This window comes from Pipistrellus kuhlii, unplaced genomic scaffold (genome assembly GCF_014108245.1).
Source record: "Pipistrellus kuhlii isolate mPipKuh1 unplaced genomic scaffold, mPipKuh1.p scaffold_m20_p_22, whole genome shotgun sequence".
Lineage (NCBI taxonomy): Eukaryota > Metazoa > Chordata > Mammalia > Chiroptera > Vespertilionidae > Pipistrellus > Pipistrellus kuhlii.
The window spans coordinates 11,841,097-11,864,703 of NW_023425521.1; the positions used below are offsets into that span (position 1 = coordinate 11,841,097).

Genomic DNA, 23,607 nt, shown 5'->3' on the forward strand with positions numbered 1-23,607 from the left:
CCCCGATGTAATGTCTATTCCCACGTGTCTCCCCACTAGACTGATGGTCCTTGACATAAGTGACCTCTTCTTATTATCCGTTGTATGTGTGGGATACCTGCCACTCAAAAGGTGGCTGGCAAATGTTTTTAAATAAATAATGAATGGTGCTTATTAGCTTAGTAAAATAGACCTGTATTTTTTAAAATATATTTTATTGATTTTTACGGAGAGGAAAGGAGAGAGACAGAGAACTAGAAATGTCGATGAGAGAGAAACATCGACCAGCTGCCTCTTGTACACCCCCTACTGGAGATGTGCCGGCAACCAATGTACATGCCCCTGACCGGAATCGAACCCGGGACCTTTCAGTCCGCAGACCGACGCTCTACCACTGAGCCAAACCGGTTTCGGCTAGACCTGTATTAAGGATGCTTAGTTCCCATCACGTTTATGCACAATTCAGACGCAAGCGTCCTTTTGATAAAGAAAGTTTATTCTTCCCCCTCAGAGCTCCCCATCTCCCAGGTGCAGAGGTATGAGGACAAACGTGCTCTGGGACCCTGGGCGAGCTGTCCCTCTGCCCCAGCCAGGTCTTCTTATGGGTCGGTCTCTGGGGTTCCTGGGGCTTCCTTAATCCTCTTTCTCTTGAGTTTTGGTGTTTGATGAAGTTTCCTTAAAGAACCTGAAAAAGGGAAGATCAGAGACAGCTCTGATGACATCACACATACAAGAACTTCAGTCTGTAACATTTGGGGAGCAGTGGTAGAGATCTAAAGAAAGGAAAACAAAATCTTACTTCCAACCTATGTCCTTTTTCTCTCTCACGGAAATCTGTGGAGAAGTTTACAGACGCGGGATTCTCCCCTAGCCACAGAGTAAGGAAATGGCCTGCCCAGTGCCTCGTGAGAGAGAACCACCAATCAGCTGCCTCCTGCATGCCTCTCCACTGGGGATCGAGCCCAAAACCCAGGCATGTGCCCTGACCAGGAATCGAACCAGCAACCTATCAGTGCATGGAACGATGCTTCATCAGCTGAGTCACACTTGCCAGGGCAAGACCCATATTTCTTGACATCTGGCTACAGACTGATTCCTCCCCACTCCTTTCTCTGTTTCATGCTCCAGTTCCCAGTGCTTTAGTGCTGGACTGTTTGCAAACACCATTGCCATTGTTTTACTTAAGAACTGACATAAACATGGTGCCAAAGAAACGCCATGCACCTTACCTTGAATTGCATGGATAACATTCAGTCCATCATGGGGGGGAGAGGGGTGTCCATCAGATAGTATAGTATGTGTTTTCTCATGTAACACATACAGGAAGAACATAACCTTATCTCTAATGTCTCCTAGCCTCCTCCAATTTAAAAAAAAAACAAACATGAATTCATCCAGACTTTTGATCCAAAGTCCTGTTTATAGATAGAAAAGCAAGCTTAAAAGATGCCAAAAGAAAGAAACAAGAAAAAGTGGAACATTTTGCTGAACAATAGCCTGAGCTCTTCCAACAGTCAGGGAGTAAGAAAGAGGTCTGTTAGGGTAAAAGAGACTTAAGACACACAGCCAGGAGGGATGCATGAAGTTTGGGAAGCCAGTGCAAAAGACTTGGGAAATTTTAAATATGGAGTATTTAATCCAACAAATGGATGAAACAAAAATATTGACATGGAAGGTCGATAACTGAAGAATACAAGTTCATATCCAAGGTATATACATTGTAATCTTGGCCAGGAAGTCAGGTGGTTAGAGTGTTGTCCCAATACCCCAAGGTTTTGGGCCTCAGTCAGGCCACATGCAAGAATCAACCAATGGCCTGGATGGCGTGGCTAGGTGGTTGAGTGTGGACCTATGAAACAGGAGGTCACGGTTTGATTCCCTGTCACATGCCCGGGGTGCAGGCTTGATCCCCAGTGGGGGCCATGCAAGAGGCAACCAATCAGTGATTCTCTCTCATCACTGATGTTTCTATCTCTCACTTCCTCTCTGAGATCAATAAAAAATAAAAATCCACCAATTAATGCATATGGAACAACAAATTGATGTTTCTCTCTCAAAGAAAAATTTTAAAAAGAAACCCCCCACCCCTCAAAAAACACACGTATATACATACTGATCTCATTTTGGTTAAAATAGATGTTTTATATATCAATACATAAAAAACATTTGGAAGGTGCTAGCTGTGGTGATGACAATGTGCTGTTTATATTTTCTTATTTCTGCTTATCTGTATTATCTAACTTTCTACAATATGATATGCTTATGTTTGTAGTAATAAAACATTATTTTAAGAATTGCATGAAAGCCAAACTTCTTAACCTACCATACAAGGGCTTCCCCTGTTACCCATATCTTGCTCGTCTCCATCCTGCTCTGCTAAACCCAGACTGCCCATTGCCCCTCACCTCTGCACACACCTTTGTCCCCCCTCCTCTCCTCTCTTCCTCACTTCCTCTCTTTATCCCTTTCTTTAGAGCCTGTCCCAAATTTACTTCCTCAGACAGCCTGTTCTACCTTTGCCTAAAGGACTCAGATTGATCCTTGGTGAGAGGAGGATAATAATATCCTCAGGATGCTGTAAGGCCTAAGTGAAAGTATGAGATACATAATTTCCTCTGATTCATGGATTCCTTGGCCTAGATCACCTTCATGACCGACTGGTCTTCATTCCATTATAGGTTTCACTTCCCCAATTTTAACTAGGCACTGGGGCCAGGGGCCCACCCAGACCCCAGGCAGGATTCTGGGTCTCAGTAGCTGCCTAACCCGTGCCCACTGCACCTGACCTGCTCTCCCACTCGGTCCAGCTAGACTTGGGGACAAGGCCCGGAGGGTTGCTGATCTGCATTAGCCCCAGCTAGCAGAGGAAACACCTGGGTCCAACTTAGGACCATGCTCTGAGGTCTTAGGGAACCCTATTTGCCTCCACTTTCTCCCCCAGGAGCTACATAAGAACAGTTCCCTGGCCCCAGGAACCAGTTCCAGAAGAGTGAGGAGCGGGTGGCTCCAACAATGCTTTGCACCTCACTGCACAGAAGAGGTCTTCAGAGGTCCCAACCAGGGCTGGGGCTCCTCCCATTGAGGAGTCTCTGCTCAGAGTCAGGCAGTGCAGTCATGGCCGAGGCCAGAGCTGCTGGGAAGGCCATTCGCTGCCCTTCTGGGGATGAGCACTCTCCCTTAGCCCATACCCCACCCAATACCTACAATGGGTGTCCTGCTGCAAGCACACTTCCTGGGAGTCCCCCCTCATGGCCACTAGAAACAACCTCTGCTCTGCTCCTGGTCAGATGGGAAAGTGCCTTCACCTAAAAGTTAACTGAAAAATGCAGGATTTAAAACTGTATGTGTCACGAGAGGGGAAAATCACACGGAACCCTGAGGGAGACACACCAAAACAACAACAGTCATGGCCTCTGGGTGCTGGTGATTTTCCCGCTTCTGATTTCTACTTCTCTGTGCATCTCCTACTTTCTATAGTGAGCACACCTGCCAGGAGGGGGAGGAGAAAGAGAGAAAACAAAGGGGAGGAGGGGAAGGAACATGGACAGAAGAAGAAATGCAGGCTGGAGAGGCAATGGGAAGGAGGGAAGTGGCAAGAGCCCTCCTCCAGGCGTCTAGCGGGCATCACCTCTCCTCCCGTGGACCCTGGTCCGTGGCTCCGCCAGCAGGGAGGCCTCGCCGCTGGGGGCCTGCATCTTGGACAGCCTCTCCTTCATGCCGCTGATGTTGCCGTGCAGCCCCCAGGCGCTGCAGAGCTTGGGCAGGCTGTCCTCCTGGTCAGCCAGCAAGCAGCTCTCCGGAGCGTCCAGAGGGCTGAAGGCTGCCTGCAACGGGGACAGAGCGTTCAGAAGAGTGTGGAGAAGTGAGGGGTCCGAGTTCCACAGTGCCGGCCGTGCCCTGGTTGGGAAACGGCTGCGGTCTGGCTGCACCAAACCTCTGCCTCGCCAGAAGGATGGAGACTCACGGAAGCGGCAGAGAAAGGGTCATGGAGACATGGGGGCCAGGCTGCGAACCGTCTGTTCCTGGGTGGTTCTCTGCTTTGAGGTAGGTCCTCCATTTCTTTTGTTGAGTTACAGAGTTTTATGTGTTTGTAGTGAAGCAATTTTTTTTTTTTTTTAAGTTCTTTGCAGCCCTAGCTGGTTTGGCTCAGTGGATAGAGCGTCAGCCTGCGGACTGAAGGGTCCCAGGTTTGATTCTGGTCAAGGGCATGTACCTTGGTTGCGGGCACATCCCCAGCAGGTGGGTGTGCAGGAGGCAGCTGATCCATGTTTCTCTCTCATCGATGTTTCTAACTCTCTATCCCTCTCCCTTCCTCTCTGTAAAAAAAAAAAAAAAAAAAAAAAAATCAATAAAATATATATTTTTAAAAAGTCCTTTGCAAAATTAAAATTGAGAGCCTGAAAAATATCTTTTGAAATTTTCCTGGTTGGTGAAATCCAGGAATCCTGGTGTTCAGAGGAGGAATCACTGGACCGATCCACCCAGTGGTGTTCAGAGGAAGAGGTTTGGGTAAAGCTGCACAGCTAGAGGGTATGCGGTGGGGCGGGGCGGGGCGGGGCGGGGCTGGGTGGAGAGTCATGCTTGGCTAGAGCAGGGCTTCCCCGTGCCAGCCGTTTGAACTCTGCTCTTTGAACCCTATGTGCACACCAACCAGCCCGCCCAGGAGGAGCCTTCCGAGCCTCTCACCAGGAACTTGGTGTTCTGGTTGTTCTTGGTGTACTTGTAGAGCCTGAGAAGCTGCTTTGCCTCCAGCTCCGAGAAGAGGGAGACGAATCTCCAGAGCATCCTACAGGGAGAAACCTGAGGCTGAGGGAGGCGGAGCACAGCCCCTGCCCCTCAGGTCCCACCGGGGGGCAATGGGCCACGGGCTGTCTTCGGTTTTTGGCTGAGGGAATATGAAGGTTTTTCAGATCTTGGATGCCAGTGCTGGTGCTGAGCACCCACACCACACAGAACCTGTTCAATCAGCGGTCACTGTCCTCAGGCTCAGGAGGGCTTTTTGTCCTCTGTGTGTACAGCGGCGGTGAATCAATGCCGCTCTGAGTGACTAGGGAACCCTGTTCTGTCCACCCCATCGTCCCCATGCTCACTCCGGCATCCTGACGCTCTCACATCAAGAGGAGGGGCCGGGGGCTCTTGACTGAGGGGGAGACCCAGGAGTGGGTGTCCGGGAAGGGCCAGGAGGCTGCCTACTTCTTCCAGTGCTTCATCTCCCAGGCGCGGCAGTAGTGCTTCAGGAAGGTGTTGATGTGGTCGCCCAGGACCACCAGGCTCTGCTTCATGTACTTTAGCTTCTTCTTCTGGGGAAGGTCCTGGGGCAGGTACAACTTTCGCAGGCACTTCTTTAATGGCCTTAGACATTCTTTACACTGAGGAGGCAACGAGGGAGGTGAGGGGCCATAGGAGAAAAGAAGAGGCAGACGGGCCACCCCGAGCAACCAGCAGGCTGGTCCAGCTGCAGCCCTCAGGGCCCAGGAACAATGCCGGCCGTGCATTGTTAAGCGAGGAGGCTCCAGTCAATGTCCTACCCACTTCTTTCCCAAGAGTGTGACAAATAAGGCAATGAGCCATGGGTCTGAGGCCTGCCAGTTTCTGGCCCAGGTTTCCTGATGTGTAGGGAGCAGGGAGCAGGGTCCGGGGATGGCCCCTACTCACAATTCTGAAGGTACACTGGTCCAGGCCCTTGGCATGGCACACAAGCGAGTCTCCAGCCGGCATGGTGCTGGAGCTCTTCTCCAAGCAGGGCACATCCATCACCTGGGGGGGAGACAGGGGGCAGTGGTCAGCTGGGGGCTTTTGCTCCTGAGGGGCAGTGCTGGACAGTCACTGAATCAAATGCTGGCCAGAGCCTTTCTCCATTTCCCCTATGACTTTTTCCTTGACCCAGCCCTGAGACAAGTGAATCCTGGGCAAAGACACCCATCTCTGAGAACCCCTGCTTAGAAAACCTAGAATGGCCCAGCCGGTGTGGCTCAATGGTTGAGCATCGACCTAAGAACCAGGAGGTCATGGTTCAATTCCTGGTCAGGGCACATGCGCAGTTGTGGGCTTGATCCCCAGTGTGGGGTGAGCGGGAGACAGACAATCAATAATTCTCTCCCATTTTTGATGTTCCTCTCTCTCTCTTTCTCTTCCTCTCTGAAATCAATGGAAATATACCTAAGAGAAAAAGAGCCCCCTGGCAGGCTTGGCTCAGTGGATAGAGTGCTGGCCAATGAACTGAAGAGTCCCGGGTATGATTCCTATCAAGGGCACATGACCAGGTTACAGGGTTGGTCCCCGTTAGGGGGTGGCAAGTGCAAGAGGCAGCCGATCAATGATTCTCTCTCATCACTGATGTTTCTATCTCTCTCTCCCTCTCTTTCCCCCTCTGAAATCAATAAAAAATAAGTTAACCTAAAATAAAATTTTAAAGAAAAGAAAACCTAGAATGCCCAACTCATTTTTTAAAATAATAATTATAGCATAGTACAGTAGCTAAGTTTTCAAAGTTCTAGGTGAACATTAACTCATTCACTCCCAAGTTCTGCAAGCGCAGATCTCGTCATTCCTCCCTGGTTGCAGATAAGAGCACTAAGGCACCAGGGAGTTGTAACTCCTTGGAGGAATGAGCAGGGATTCGTGCACTCATTCCTGCAGTGAACATTTGTTGAATACCTGTCTCAGGCCCACCTCTTTCTGTCCCTAACTCTTAAAATTATGCCATGCTAATGGGCACTCAGAAAAAATGAGTGATGGTGATGGTGAATGTGAGAAGGAATTTTCTGACAGCAAAAGTGGGGCAAAAAAAAAAATCTAATTAATGAAGATAAAGTGACTCGAAGGTAGAGCACAGAATTAGATTGGCATGGCGGAATTTGCTCCTGACCTTATAAAAGCCTCTCAGAAAAGGGAGTATTAATTCCTGCCTGTGTTCAGGAGAAGAAGGAAGACTCAGGCCCACACCATTGTGAAGGGAGAGATCAGGGGATGGAGGTTAGTAGATGGAGAAAGTTCAGGACCAGGGTTCCTCCAGGCCCCTGAGACAGGGGACTCTGGCTGACCAACGTTATAAACATACACCCCACACAACCACACACACACACACACACACACCACAAGATCCCTTGTGTCTTCATAACCGACAACCACCTTATCAGGAATCTTCCCATCACCTTGCCAGTAGTATATGTCTTTGATAAACCATTTGATTGAATTAACCTTCTCTTCTGTTCTTTTGGTTTCTTGCTAATTCACGTACCTCACCAATTTTCCCTCTTCTCTTGAATTTCGTAGCCTGTTTTCCAAAAACAGCCCCTCCAGAGCCCTCCTTTCCTCCTTCCCTCCCTCCCTCCCATCCCCAGCCCCACTGCACCTTCTCTTGAGGTTTGTCTTCCTCATCCCCTTGCCCATCTGAGGATTCCATCTCCAGTGAGCTCCAGAGTGGCACTCCTCCGGGGGGGTGGGGAGGGCCCCCAAGCTCTGACCTACTCCTGCTCCTGTGACCTCAGTGTCTCAGGGGGTGGGCGGGCTGGCTCCAGAACCCCGGGCAAAACCATGGCAACTGCCAACGCAGAGCCCAGTGCCCCTCCCCCGCCCACCCCTCATTCCTGGGGTGGCCCCCAGCCTTCTCCTCCAACAGGGGACTGGACGAGGGAAGCGAGCGCGACGTGCTGAGTGCGCGGCTGGACGGGGGAGGCCGGCACCCCTTTTCCTAAGAGACGGCCGGCCGGATGCTGCTGATGTCGAAGTCATTTTCCTGCCTGTGCCCCATTCATGCCCCCCCCCCCCCCCCCCAGGCACACCGAGGGCTCCCTGAGAGTGAGGACCAGGGTTTGTAACATTCCTTTCCGGGTTCGGAACACAGGACTAGAAGGTGCCCCGTGGGAATGGAATACAGTAGCTCTCTATGGAGCCAGAGCTTCTCTTCTGCGGGGGAGCCTCCGGGGGGTGAATAAGCGTTGGGTGCTGGCGGGGTCGTGGTGGTGCTTTGTTGGGGTGTGTACAAAAAGGCTAGCCACATACACCGTCTCCATCACGCTTCCCAGCAGCCCTCCCTGGGAGGAGGTGCCCGGAGGGAGCCCATTCACAGAAGAGGGGCCCAGACGTGACTTGCCTTACGTCCACAGCCACTAGGTGGCGCGGCGCTGTCCCCCTGGCTCCGCCGCTCCGTCTGCCCACCGCCGCCCTCGCCGCCCTCGCCGCCCTCGCCCTCGGGTCTGGGTGAGCGTTTCCGTGGCCGCCTGGTCCGCAGGTCCGCGGGGCCTCCCTCGAGGACGAGGCAACGGCGCCCCCGCGCGTCCTCCATCAGGGCACCCGGCGGGTTACTGAGACCGTTGCAGCCTTCGTTTTCTCGCTGGACCCGCATCTGAACCCGCATCTTCGTCTCCTGGCCCTTGCCATCGTGTCCAATGGGTCTACGCTCCCGTTCTCCCCACCCAGTTTGGCCCCCTTTCTCCCCCTAAGTTCGTGGGCACCGAGTGGGATCGCCACCGGCCACTGGAGCAGAAGTCAGGGCTCTCCCAAGCCTTCCCTTCTCCTTCTGGCCGGGTACCCACACTTGCGGGGGACTTGGTGGCTCTTGACCTACAGGACCAGGTGGCTTTTGCCTCCAAACTGGAAGGTCTGTTCTCTGAGCATGAATTCTGAATTATTCTGCAGCTCTTAAGAAGGATCATTATATGGACAAGGGTGAGGGGAAGGGGGGAGTGATAATTAGCCAACAATTTATGTAGCGATGCAAAATGTTAAACGTGCCTTCCCTTTGGTCCATTTCCACAAATCAGTCCCAAGGAGAGGAGACGTAGGAGGGCTGTTACAATGGTGACAATTTGGAAACCATTGAAGCGCCATCCATGTGTGTGTTGCATGCCATTGAGTAGGGTCTGACTCCTGGCGACCCTGTGGATGACAGTGATGTTCCCAGCGTTCTGACCTCAAAAGCCCCAATCAGTTCCTGCCTATGGCGCCTTTGACGGGTCAGTCCAGCTCACAATGGGTCCTCCTCTTTTCCTCCCCCTTCTGTTTTCTGTTTTGTTGTCTCTTCCAGAGAACCCTGCGGCCTCATGAGGTGCCCAAAGTAGGACAGCTTCAGTTCTGTCGTTTTGCCTCCAGCCATGTTTTAGACTTGATTTGCTCTAGGATCCACTTATTCACCTTTCGGGCTGTCCATGGTATCTATAGAGCTCTCCCTCAGAGCCATATTTCAAATGAATCCTTTCTTTCCTATCTTCACTGTCCAACTTTCACATCCATACAGAGTAACTGGGAATACAATGTGTGGACAATCTTAACCTTGGTCTTCAGGGACATATCTTTGCTCTTGGTGATCTTTCCTAATTCTTCCGTTGCTACCCTTCCGAATCTTAGCCTTCTCTCGATTTCTTGGCTGCAGTCTCCATTTGAATTAATGACTGAACCAATGTAAACAAAATCTTTAACAATTCCAACATTTCCTTTGTCTTTGCTGAAGTTGTGTATTTCTTCTGTAGTCATGATTTTTATCTTGTTGATGTTCAAATGCAGTCCTGGTTTGGCACTTTCTTCTATCATTTTCATCAGAGTAATATCAAACGATGGCTACTTTCTGGCAGTAAGATTGTGTCATTTGCATATCTTAAGTCATTGATATCTCTTGCAACAATTTGTATTCCTTCTTTGAATGTAATCCAGTTTTTTCATTTATATTCTTTACAGATTAAATAGAGAGATAAAATGCACCTGCCTGACACCTTTTTCTATAGGAAACCATTCTGTCTTTCCATGTTCTGTCTTATTTATTTATTTATTTATTTATTTTTATTTATTTATTTTTTTACAGAGAGGAAGATAGAGAGTTGGAAACATCAATGAGAGAGAATCATTGATCAGCTGCCTCTTGCACACCCCCTACTGGGGATGTGCCTGCAACCAAGGTACATGCCCTTGACCAGAATCAAACCCGGGACCTTTCAGTCCACAGGCCGACGTTCTATCACTGAGCCAAACCGGTTTTGGCTCCATGTTCTGTCTTAACAGTGGCTTCCTGTTCATAGTGCAGGTTACACATCAGGACAATCCAGTGCTGAGGCACGCCCATTTCTTTCAGAGCAACCTATAGCTTATCATGATCCACACAAAAGCTTTACTGTAGTTAATAAAACAGACTAAACTTATTCTGCATTTCTTTGGAGCATTCCGGTATCCAACCAATGTTTGCAAATTTTTTACATTTTTATTTTTCAATTATAGTTTGCTTTCAATATTATTTTGTATTGATTTCAGGTGTACAACATAGTAATTAGACAATCATATACCTTACAAAGTGTTCCCCCCAATATTTCCAATACCCACCTGGTGCTAGACATAGTTACTACAATATTATTGACTATATTTTCTTTTCTTTTTAAAAATATATTTTATTGATTTTTTACAGAAAGGAAAGGAGAGAGATAGAGAGTTAAAAACATCGATGAGAGAGAAACATCAATTCAGCTGCCTCTTGCACACTCCCCACTGGGGATGTGCCTGCAACCAAGGTACATGCCCTTGACCAAAATCGAACCTGGGACCCTTCAGTCCTCAGGTGGACACTCTATCCACTGAGCCAAACTGGTTAGAGCTATTGACTACATTTTCTATGCTGTGTACTTTACAGCCCTGTGACGATTCTGTAACTACCAATTTGTACTTCTTTTTTTTTTTAATATATTTTATTGATTTTACACAGAGAGGAATTGAGAGGGATAGAGTTAGAAACGTCAATGAGAGAGAAACATCAACCAGCTGCCTCCCGCACACCCCCTACTGGGGATGTGCCCGCAACCAATGCACATGCCCTTGACCGGAATCGAACCTGGGACCTTTCAGTCCACAGGCTGACGCTCTATCCACTGAGCCAAACCGGTTTCTGCCAATTTATACTTCTTACTCCCTTTGCTCTTTACACCCAGTTCCACCAACCCCTACCCTCTAGCACGCACCAGTCCGCTCTGTGTCTGTGAGTCTGTTTCAATTCTGTTCACTTGTTTATTTTTGTTCTTTAGATTCCACATATCAGTGCAGTCATATGATATTTGTCTATCTCAGACTTCCTGCGCTGAGCGTGTTTGCAATTTGATCTCAAGGGCCTCTTTTCTGAATCCAACTTGAACTTCCGGCATTTCTTGCTCCATACGAGGGAGAAGCTTTTGTTGCATCACCTTGAGCACCACTTCACTTGCATGGAAATTAGAGCAAACAGTTGCTCCACTCCTTGGCGTCTCCTTTCTGGAAGATTAGATTGTATATTGAACAAAGCTAGTCTGTAGGCCATTGTTTTGTTTTCCATATTTGTTGATATATTCTTGTTAGGATTTTGTCAGATTCAGTCTCTGTGGCTTGAAATAATTCTAGTGCTATCACATCTACTCCTGGTAATTTATTTCTTCCCAATACTTGCAGGGCAGTTTTCACTTAGCTTTCTAGAATTGCGGGTCCTTCCTCAGAGGAATCTTCTTCAAAGATATCTGCCATCCTTTTGTCTTTTCTGTGTAAATTTTTGGTGTACTGTTTCCACCTTCCCTTTATTTTCTCCAGATCAGATAATGTTCTACCTTGTTGATCATTTGGCATTCCTTGTTTAGGTCTGAATATCCCTTTTTTTTCTCCTTGAATCTTCTGGTAGAGATTGCTTGTTTTCCCTCTTTTGTTGCTCTCCTCCATCTCCTTACATTGACTATTGTAATGGTTCTCTTTATCTCTACGTGATAGTTCTTGAAACACTGTGTTCAGAATTCTAACCCTGTCATCAATAGGAAAGGGCAAATAAATGTGATACCCATACTTAAAAACACTACTTCATTAAATATTTAAAATTAATTTTAAAAAATACTTTACTATTAAAATACTGCTAGGTATTAAAATACTATTCTATGCAGATTTTCGGAGCTCCTTTTTATATACTTACTTCATTTGGCTAGGCTGTGTAGCAACTTCCAGCTGCCTCAGAGTGCATGAACTCCAATCTCTGTCTCATTAGCTCAGTGAGATTGCTGTGTTCTCCCGTGTTCTGAATTTATGATGCAGAATGTGCCTCTAGGCGGAGAGCCAGGGCGAGTGTAGAACTCACCTTGTTTGTTTTCTTCTCTCCGTGATATCAGTTCTGCACTGCCTGTTGCCAATGTCTGAAAAACAGTGGCTCTGTATGTTTTGTCTAGGTCCCTGGTTGTTTATGGCAGGAGGGTAAATCCGGTGCCTTTTACTCCATAATGGTCAGAAACACAGTTCCTCCATTTCATGGTCACTTGATTAGCATAAGCCAGTGTTTGAAGTAACTGATTTGAGAAATGGAGCTTGGAAACTTAAAAGTTCCTCAACTGAGGTGACTGCATTAAGATTAGTGTCAACCTTGGAAACTTTTGAGGGCAGTTGACATCTTACACTCCAAATTCTTACACAAAACAATTATTTGACAAATGGTTATTGAATAAGTGAATTGCTGAGTGAACATAATTGTGTGTTTTTTTCTAAGATCCAAAAGAATGGCCAGACTGATTTGTTCTATACTAAGAATTTACTAATTCCTTGATCGTTAAGTCTAATGGCAAAGAAGTTGTCTAATCACACTCATCTTGAGAAACAAGGCTAATTTATCAAAGAAATGAATGTTTGCCAAATGTGTGGGTGGGCAAAGTTCACCAATGTTCTCACAAAGAAAAAATAACTCACAAAGTAGCAACACACTTCAGTTCATACTTCATTTCTAATCCATAGTGTAAGTATAGGTTATGAAAAGATTCTGTATCTAGATTGGCTGGGTTCAAATCCTGGTCCATTAGTAACTAGTTATAGTTATATGACTTTGGGCAAGTTAATTAAATTTATTGGACCTCAATTTTCTTCATCTGTAAAATGGAGCTATTATTAACAGAGGGCTGTTGTAAAGATTAAATAACTTAATAATATATGTAAAAGGCCTTAAACCAGTGTCTGACACAAATAAGAGCTCAATAAGTGTTAGCAATTATTATTAAATTATTAGAGGATTTTCCTTGATTAACTAACTCATAAATGAACTTTATATATCTTTGGTATGGCTAAGACTTACCTTTTAGGTGACAAGGGTTTCAGGATAATCAGCTTTGAATGAGTAAAACTGTTTACATGATGGCCAAGAATAAATTTATTAAATGGCTAGCATGTATCTTTTAGAGGTACTAACAGTTCCTAAACTGGGACTTTTGCTGGTGATTATTCTTTGTTTGGGGACTGTGACACTGTGGCTAAAAGGACCTGTCTTCTATGTGAGTGTCCTTTTCAAACTGGAAACATGAGAAGGTTGTTTGTTGGCAGCACTATTTTTAGAGTTTGTGTTCTGGAAGCACAATGATGGTGCTTCAAGGGAGCTAATGCCAGTCTCTTTTGTTAGGAGGAGGCAGGTGTGCATCCTTGTCCCACAATTTCTCTACAAGCCAAGCCACACTTACAGATGCCTTTAGTATGTATGGGAAGTAATATAAGACAAGCGAAAAGCTCAGGCTCAGCACTGCCAAACCTCCCCTCTCAGAGAAGGAACTTTCCCAGACGTGCTCTTAGGGAGATGGGATGGGAGAAATGTGGGCTGAAGTGTGGGAGGTGATGGTGTGTTCTTGTAGACATCCGGGCAAAGGAAGAACTAAAGGGTTTGCATTAACCGCCAAAAGTTAAGAGAAAGGTCAAGTTAGGACTTGCCTCTGGAATTAAAATATCAAAATACTAATGATGCTCAGGACTTATTCTGTATGCAGCACATTTTAAAAAACTTTTTATTTGGAAATAATTTCAAGCTTACAAAAAGTCTCAAAAATAAGAAGAGTACAAAGAATACTTGCAGACACTTCACTCAGATTCACCTATTGTTAACATTTTGCTCAATTTGCTTTATTATTTGCATTCTCTGAGTTCCCTCTCTCTCTCTCTCTCTCTCTCTCTCTCTCTCTCTCTCTCTCTCTCTCTCTCTCTCTCTCTCTCCTCAGATATAACAGTGCCATTTCTGCTATATTCTGTTCATTGAAGTAATCAGAGAGTCCTGCTCAAGCTCAAGAAGGGGGCAAAGAGTTTCCAGAAGAGTGTGTTTATGTAAAAATACTTTGTTTTCTCCTGAACCATTTATTTATTTGTTGTTAATCTTACCCAAGGATGTTTTCCCATTGATTTTTAGAGAGAGTAGAAGGGAAGAGGAGAGACACACAGAGAGAAACATCACTGGTTGCCTCCTGGGCCAGGGATGGAGCCTACAACCGAAGTATATGCCCTTGACCAGAATCAAACCTGAGACCCTTCAGTCTGTGGGCCAATGCTCTGTCCACTGAGCCAAACTGGCTAGGGCTTTTCTTGAACAATTTAAAAGTAAGTTTTATACATCTAGGTCACTTGCTCCGAAATAACTCCAATGTGTATTTATTAAGAACAGGTGCTCAAGAGAGACTGTATTGAAGAAAACACATCCAAGAAACCCCAGTCACACCTAGACCTGATCTAGATGATGAGATCCTAGATTCAAAATGTGAACCTGATGTCATAATAGGGATTTTGGAATAAGGGATGAATGTACAAGTGTACCTCATTTTATTGTGTTTTGTTTTATTGAGCTTCACAGATGTTGCATTTTTTACAATTGAATACAAAGTCCTCTACTAGCAAAAAGATTACAGCTTGTGCAGAAGCCAGTTTGGCTCAGTGGAAGAGCGTCGGTCTGTGGACTGAAAGGTCCCAGGTTCAATTCCGGTCAAGGGCACGTACCTTGGTTGTGGGCACATCCCCGGTAGGGGGTGTGCAAGAGGCAGCTGGTCAATGTTTCTCTCTCATGGACGTTTTTAGCTCTCTATCTCTCTCCCTTCCTCTCTGTAAAAAAATCAATAAAATATATATTTTTAAAAAGATTACAGCTTGCTTTATTGTGGTCCTCATTTTACTGTGGTGATCTGGAACGGAGCCTGCAATATCTCAGAGGGCAGACTGCTGCACAGCAATATTTCTAGAGATCATTTCCCCTCCCCTGGTACCTGGGAAGAACTTTGTGACTGCTTCAATGACTAGGGTGCACCAGAACTGACATTGTGTTACATCTGAGGCTGGGTCATAAAAAGCGATACATCTTGGCTGAACTCTCTACCTCTACACTGAGTGGCCAGATTATTATGATCTCTAAACACATAATAATCTGGCCACTCAGTGTATATCCTATATAATAAAAGGCTAATATGCAAATAGTCCCCTCGACCAGAAGTTCAACCAGCCGGCAGGCCGGCCAACCGCCCATGTCCTCTCCCCCAGGCCAGGCTCATCTATGCACGAATTAATTCACCAACACACACACACACACACACACACACACATGCACACACACACACACAGTGGCCAGATTATTAAGCGTTCAGAGATCATGATAATCTGGCCACTCAGTGTAGCTCCAGCTCTAGCTCTTTCTCTCTTTCTCTCCTCACCTTTGAAACCCGGCCACACGTTGTGAGGAAAAAGGAAGTGCATTGCATGTGCAGTTGTTCCAGCTGAGGTCTCAGCAAACCACCAGCATCAATTGCCAGACTTGAGAGAGCAAGCCTGAGAGGATTCCTAGCTTTCGAGCTGTTGCAGCTCACAATAAACTGGAATAGAGTTAGTTACCCTCACTGGACTTTGCCCCAATGGCAGATACATGTGCAAAATACATGTTATAATTGCTTTACGCTACTAGTTTATTGGGGTCATTCCTCATGCAGTAATAATAACCAGAATCACCTATAATAGCACAGGTACACTGACTTGTGTAAACAAAAATACATGTTCTAGAATGTAATTCTAATCCCTGTTGTAGCACTTCATGAGAATAATACAGTTTCAGACCAACGAGGGATGGAATGTTGAGGATGGAGAAAACCCATATATTAGTGTTTATGGAATGCAAGATGGGATGCAGTTAGTAATTGCACTCAGTGAACTGTTCATTAAAATTTAACTCTGCTCACCTTTGTTTTTGTTCCATAGCTGCAGAAGATAAAAGATTTGGGTTAATTTAGCACTCCTCCCCTCCCCCCCCCCCTTTTTTTTTTTTTTGTAAAGGTTGCTTATGAGTCTATTACATAGTCTAAGCTACAGATTAAGAATTTGTCTGATTAAGAGTTGGGAGAATTTGAACTCTTTCCTTATGGATTTTTCTGGTAACAACCTTTCTATCTATTGGCTAGTCCTTAGATTGTTGCATGAAATATTTTGGATGTCATTATTACTTACTAATTTACACAAAAGTATGGGTCTTCAAAATCTCTTCTGCATGACATTCAGGCTTCATTTCATGCATAGGGAGAGATCTACTTTCAATCATTAATCATCTTACTTTGGCCTAATTTATTCCTTTAGATCAAATTTTAAGGGTACACACTGTCCTCAGAACCTTCTGTCAAGTATTGCTCACTGATAGCTCAGAGATCACAGCAAAATAAAAATCTGGTAAAACCTGCTAAAATCTACCTGAAAGCCTTTGTCAAATGTTTTTTAATTTTTATCAACTGTTAAAAATGAGAAAATGAGAACCATTATCTTGTTAATTAATGGATTTTTTTTCCAGTTGTTTTAGTAGCAAGCTTTATTTTGTTGGTTCAAAAGGCATTTCTGATGAGGCAAAGCTTCTTATCTCTTTTTTAATTTTTATTTTTACTTCTTCTCTCTTGAGTTTCACTTTATACCCCTGTGCCTTTATTCACTTTTCTTTTTTCTTGGAATGCCCTCTTCCCTTCTTTGCTTTCCTGCCTTACTTACTTGCTTTACCTTCTCAGTCTTCTTGATAGTTCCTGATCTCTGAACTTTTAACGTTGGAAGCCCCAATCACCTTGGGAGTGGATGATGTTCTAGGACAGTGATTTTCAACCTTTTTCATCTCATGGCACATGTAAACTAATTATTAAAATTCTGTGGCACACTGATATATATGTATGTATGTGTGTATATGTGTCTCTGTGTATATGTATTTGCCAATCTGACAAAAATAAAAGGTATAATTTTGATTCATTTACACCAGATGGCTAAAATAAATGAATAAAAACCCCACAAAACCTACCTCTAAGAGCATACCATTTGCCTCTATCCACTTCCTTCATTGTTGCAGTCACACTGTTACTGGACCTTGACTGCCAGGTTCTTGAGTCTCCATGTCACAGAAATGAGCATTAAACTCAGTACAAGATCAAGTAGATAGAGTTTATTAGAAAGACCTTGTACACAAGGGACTTGACCTTGTTGCTTCAGTGCCTAGGGTAAGTTTCCCTTGGGTAGCCACAAGGTTTGCTCTATCATCTTCAGATCTTGTCTTAAATATCACCTTTTTGCTGATTTCTAATCATATTATTTTAAACATATTTTTTATTGATTTTAGAAGGGAAGGGAGAGGGAGAGAGAGAAACATCAATGATGAGTATCATTGATCAGCTGCCTCTTGTATGCCCCTTACAGGGGATTGAGCCCACAACCTGGAATCGAAACTGGTCATGTGCTCTGACCAGGAATTAAACTTTGATCTCCTGGTTCAAAGGTAAATGATCAACCACTGAGCAACACTGGCTGGGTTGATCATCATATTTTATTATTATTATTATTTTTAATATATATATATTTTATTGATTTTGTACAGAGAGGAAGGGAGAGAGAGAGTTAGAAACATCGATGAAAGAGAGTCATCGATCAGCTGCCTCTTGCACACCCCCACTGGGGATATACCCGCAACCAAGGTACATGCCCTTGACCGGAATCGAACCGGGACCCTTCAGTCCACAAGCCGACGCTCTATCCATTGAGCCAAACCGGTCTCGGCTGATCATCATATTTTAAATTACAACCTTCATCTCAGCACTTCCTGTCTCCTTTTATCATTAGAACTTGTTACTGACTCACCACTATTTTATTTATAATAGTTTACTCTTTCTTTTCCCACTAAAATGTAAATTTCATAAGAACAGGAATATTCCTTTGTTCAGTTCTGTATCTTCAGTGCCTGGGATAGATAGCAGGCACATTGAATTTGTTGAAGGAGTGAATGAATGGCTGATTTCTTACTCATCTTTCAAAGTTCCCATCCCCCAAGGCTTCCTTCCTTTCCTGACTCCTTCAGTTTGGCCTAATATCTCTCGCTACCCATGTTCCCATGACATGCTATATTTATTTTGGTAGTTTTCAGGGACTTAAAAAAAAAAATCTCATTGTTGTATTCCCTAGCACAGTCCCTTACATCTAGATAATGCTTAACAAATGTTAAAGTGAACTATTTGCTGCATTTATACCAAATGCTGGGGCCGTGAGAAGATTTTAAATGGTCATAGGGATTTCTCAACTTCCTTTTTTTTTTTTTAATGAATTTCCTTCCTCTTTCAAAGAAACCCAGATTTGCTTTCACCCCACCCCCACCCGCAGAGGATCAGTAATTGACATAACTGCCAAATGCTATTTTATAGCTTTCAAATCTCTTTGAAAGAAAATATTGGGATTTCAAAAGATGTATTGGATCAGCACCACCAAGAATAAAGTTTTACCTAAACCTAAAATCACAATCACATACTAGCTTCACCTCTTACATCCTTTTAGGACTAATGATTTTTTAAATAATGTTTTTTTCTTTATTGATTAAGGTATTACTTATGTGTCCTTATTGCCCCCCTCCACCTCCCTCACCCCTCTGTTGTCTGTGTCCATTGATTAGGCTTATATGCATGCATACCAGTCCTTTGATTGATCTTTCCCCCTTACCCCATCTTCATTCCCACTGTATACCCTGATCATTTTTAATTATATCGCCATTAAATACTTATATGTAGGCAGACACATCTCTGTATCAGGATTTTTGGATGATCAAACTTTATTTTTTAGAGAAATTTTAGGTTCATAGCAAAATTGAGCAGAAGGTACAGAGATTTCCTGTATAACTCTTGTCCCCACACATACATATCCTCCCGCATTAAAGTAATACTTATTGATCTAAGGAAGTCCACAGTTAAGAAAAGGAGAACAATTATTCAAATAGCAGACTGGTAGTTCAGTAAAAGGTGGGAAACAGAATAGAAAATTGTATTAATAGGCAAACTCAGAGTGAACTAAACACACAAATAGATTTGAGCTGGCAAGAGAATGTACAATTTAAGAACTAATACTAGAATTTAAGAACTGGAAAAAGCCTGATTGAGTATGAATCTCTTATCTACTAGATTGAAAAAAACCAAAGTCTAAGATATACAGCTAAAGTTAGCATTTCTCAACTGTCTAAGAAAGCATATTAGAATGATAGGTGAACTTCAGATGATAAAGCTATTTAGAACCTAAAAACAAGTAAGCCATAGCCTCTCTGTTCAGAGCTGGCTTTTATATTATTTTACTTTCGGATTAAAATTCAATTATGTACTTATTCTCAAACTTGTAGTTTCTATTTTTTCTTTCTTTTCTTTTTTTTTTAATTACTATGACTTTTGAAGATGAAACATCTTTTTTTTAATTTAAATATATTTTATTGATATTTTACAGAGAGGAAAAGAGAGAGATAGAGAGTCAAAAACGTCGTGGATGAGAGAGAATCATCGACCAGCTGCCTCCTGCACACCCCCCACAGGGGTGTGCCTGCAACCAACGTATATGCCCTTGACCAGAATGGAACCTGGGACCTTTCAGTCCTCAGATCGATGCTCTATCCACTGAGCCAAACCGGTTTCAGCAGTTTCTATTTTTTCTAGAAAAAATTGGTCTAAGAGTACAATACAATTGCCACATTAGAAGGAATAAGAAGATTAGAGGAAGACTAAAAAGAAGCTGCTAACAAATTAAAAAAAAAAAGATTAAGGATAGTGTCTTGTAAAGAATCTAGCAACATTTCCAAATAAAATAAGAGGTAGCCTAAAAAAGAAAAAAGAAAAAAAGAGCTGCTAACAAGAAAAAGAAGCCATACAGCTTATAAGATCTATTCCCTAACCTTTGTAAACTATTATTTTGAAAGGGACAGAAATACAACTTCATTGTAGTTGGGATGGGAGGAATATTATAATAGGAATATTATAAAGAGAAAATATTTACTCAGAGATTCAGTGGGTAGTATAAATTTTGTTTGTCAAGCTTGGATTGTGGAAGAGGAAAAAGAGAACTTCTAAGACAGGTGTAAGTTACAGGCTCTTACTCTGAATGTTTTACTTCTTTCCAATCATTAGTTTTAACTTAGGTATTTAGTAAGTTGGAAGCTTTTAGGCCGGGATGGGCCCTGTCAGAATTTTGCCAATTTTAGGCATATTTTTAAGAGTGATAAACAAGCCCTGGCTGGTTTGGCTCGGTGGATGGAGTGTCAGCCTGAGGATTGGGGGGGGTCCCAGGTTCAATTCTGGTCAAGGGCAGGTGCTTGGGTTGTGGGCTCGATCCCCAGTGGGGGGCATGCAGGAGACAACCAACATTTCTATCTCTCTCCTCCCTTTCTCTCTGAAATAAATAAAATAATATATTTTTTAAAAAGTGATATATAAGCCAAAACCAGTTTGGCTCAGTGGATAGAGCGTCAGCCTGCGGACTGAAAGGTCCAGGGTTCGATTCCGGTTAAGGGCATGTACCTTGGTTGCGGGCACATCCCCAGTGGGGGGTGTGCAAGAGGCGGCTGATCGATGTCTCATCGATGTTTCTAACTCTCTATCCCTCGCTCTTCCTCTCTGTAAAAAATCAATAAAATATATTTTTTAAAAAAGTGATAAATAAGAGAAACATCTTTAATTGCAGATTAGAAAATTTTAGTAATTTTTAGTAATTTTTTCAAATATTTTGTCATTTTTAATCATTTTTTTCAAATATTTTGTCCAGGTTTAAAGTGAATTTTATGTCTAGAAAATTAGGGATTCAATTCTTTATTGGTAGAATTTGTAATACGTAAAGGGTAATGACAAAAATCAGCTTAAATTGATATTGTTAGCAAGGGTGAAGGGAAACTGGCTTTTTATTACAATGTAAATTGATCCAACTTTTTAGGCTGGCAAATTGACAATATCTAATAAAACTTAAAAGATACATACTCTGGGCCGGGACCGGTTTAGCTCAATGGATAGAGCATTGGCTTGGGGACTGAAGGGACCTGGGTTCGATTCCGGTCAAGGGCATGTACCTTGGTTGCGGGTATATCCCCAGTGTGGGGTGTGCAGGAGGCAACTGATTGATGACTCTCTCTCATCGATGTTTCTAACTCTCTATCTCTCTCCCTTCCTCTCTGTACAAAATCAATAAAATATATTTAAAAAAAAACAAAAGATACATACTCTGCAATTTGTTTCTGGAAATTCCATCTACAGATACACTTACATGCGTAAAGAAGGATATGTGTATTAGCATGTTTATTGCAACATTATAATATAAAAACACTTGAAACAATCTAATGTTCATCATGATACATTAAATACAAAAAATGGGCATACTATATATCAGTTAAAAAGAATAAGGCAGATCTATATGTAGACATAAAATGCAATCTGAGATATACTGAATGGAAAAAGAAACTGCATTTCAGTAAGTACATTATAAAAATGTGTGTAGAAAGAAAGGAAATATAAATGCACATTTTATATGCATGGAAAATATGTTGAGTGTAGTCACAGAAAACTGAAAGGATATATATCTCTAGGGGATGAGAGTAGGTAAAGCAGAAAGCATCATCTTTTATATATTTTTTGTACTGAAGGAAAATGTTAAAATAACTATTATTTTCATTAAAAGTAGCCGGCACCGGTTTGGCTCAGTGGATAGAGCATCGGCCTGCGGACTGAAAGGTCCCGGGTTCGATTCCGGTCAAGGGCATGTACCTTGGCTGCGGGCACATCCCCAGTAGGGGGTGTGCAAGAGGCAGCTTGTCGGTGATTCTCTCTCATCGATGTTTCTAACTTTCTATCCCTCTCTCTTCCTCTCTTTGAAAAATCAATAAAATATATTTTAAAAAAATAAAAAAATAAAAATAGCTTAAGTGCTCTAGAGTAAATAAAAATATAAGTGATCATATTTCATATTTGTCTCTATAAGGTAACAAGTTCGTAATGCTGGGAAATAAATTCTCTTACCATGTACTCACACTTCATACACCGTTGGCCTCACTTTGTGGCAGTCAAGTTGTACATAAATTAGCCTGTCCAATGGGCCAGTGTGGCTCAGTGGTTGAGCATCAACCCAGGAACCAGGAGGTCCCAGCTTGATTCCCAGTCAGGGCACATGCCCACATTGCAGGTTGCAGGCTTAATCCCCAATAAGAAGTGGTTAGGAGGCATCTGATCAATGATTTTCTCTCATCATTGATGTTTCTCTCTTCCCTTCTCCCTTCCTCTCTGAAATCAATAAAAATATATATATTAAAAAGTTTTACATAAATTAGGTGATGTTCTACTCCTTCTTTGGTATATTGATCTCTTTGTCTATGGTCTAAGCTTTTTTGACAAGTAGTAAAAGAACTCTGTCTTATTCCTTTGCCATTTTTCTTGACTCCAAAGTGAGGAACTGTCATTCAAATTGCCCAACTGGAAGTAGAAATCACATACCAATCTCTCATGCTTTAAATCTTTGTACAGGCAACTCTTTCACAGGCATGTAATTATAGTTAAAGCAATGATTCTGCAAGTACAACCTAATGCTTAAATTCAGGTGGCTGGCCAACTCTTAAGTGGGTTAAGTGAAATATAATAAAACCAAACAAACTAAAGGATTACTAGAAGTCCTTTCAGCACGACAAATGAAAGATTTTCTACATCATCAAATTTAAGTACTGTTTCAATTTTAGGTTACAGAGGGATGTTTAACATTTGACTTGCCTGATACTGTATAATATAAACCAAGACAGGTTTTAATCCCAGTTTACCATTTAAAGTTTCCATCAGATATAACTATCTGCTTCACTGCCTTCAGTAATAGGCTTACTTTAACTCAGGCAAAGGAGAAATAGTTTTCTATCTCAACCCACAATTTTGAAAAGTGTTTAATCCATGGTAAACTCTGTGATGGGGTGAAACAGTATGGTTCTAGGGGAAACCAAGCCTGAAACCAAGGAGGAAATTTTTTACGTTTCTGTGGGTTAATATTGCTTTGAATTCTCACTATAAAATTTCTCATCTCTTCTCTCCTGAGTATTTTTTTTTTTATTTTATTGATTTTATACAGAGAGGAAGGGAGGGAGATAGAGAGTTAGAAACATCGATGAGAGAGAGTCATCGATCAGCTGCCTCCTGCACACCCCCTACTGGGGATATGCCCGCAACCAAGGTACATGCCCTTGACCGGAATCGAACCCGGGTCCCTTCAGTCCCCAAGCCGACGCTCTATCCATTGAGCCAAACCGGTCCCGGCTCTCCTGAGTATTTTTAAAAATATATATATTTTATTGATTTTGTACAGAGGGGAAGGGAGAGAGATAGTTAGAAACATCGATGAGAGTCATCAATCAGCTTCTCCTGAGTATTTTGTAATCATTTACTATTTCATGAGATAGGTTAACTTCAACTCTAGTTTTCATGTGGGGCAAGAGCTACATGTGGGGCAAGAACCACAGAGATAAAACAACTTGCTTCCAATTCCTCTGTAAATCCAGTGGGAAGAGCAGTCCTTTGTACCTTTGTACAGCAAGGCCACCTTTAGGTCCTGATTATTTTAGGACAGTCAGTATGCCTGGGGATGTGG

General features: G+C 43.2%; 1 protein-coding gene across 1 annotated transcript; it reads right to left on the reverse strand.

The window, feature by feature from the left end:
- Positions 1 to 491: 491 nt before the first annotated feature.
- CUNH17orf64 (chromosome unknown C17orf64 homolog) lies at positions 492 to 7,384 on the reverse strand. Its single transcript, XM_036451333.2, has 6 exons — positions 7,334 to 7,384; positions 5,635 to 5,736; positions 5,173 to 5,348; positions 4,666 to 4,765; positions 3,608 to 3,803; positions 492 to 664 (listed from the first exon to the last, which is right to left on the reverse strand). The coding sequence occupies exons 1-6, from the start codon at positions 7,382 to 7,384 to the stop codon at positions 579 to 581; spliced, it is 711 nt and encodes a 236-aa protein (XP_036307226.1). The 3' UTR covers positions 492 to 578.
- Positions 7,385 to 23,607: the final 16,223 nt, after the last annotated feature.

Excerpts from the sequence above, each read along its gene's own strand:
- CUNH17orf64 (XM_036451333.2), bottom strand. The coding sequence starts at position 7,384 with ATGGAATCCTCAGATGGGCAAGGGGATGAGGAAGACAAACCTCAAGAG. Across the intron at positions 5,349-5,634 it reads ACCAGTGTACCTTCAGAATT|TGTAAAGAATGTCTAAGGCC; the intron begins GTGAGTAGGGGC and ends TTGCCTCCTCAG. Across the intron at positions 665-3,607 it reads CAGGGTCCACGGGAGGAGAG|GTTCTTTAAGGAAACTTCAT; the intron begins GTGATGCCCGCT and ends TCCCTTTTTCAG.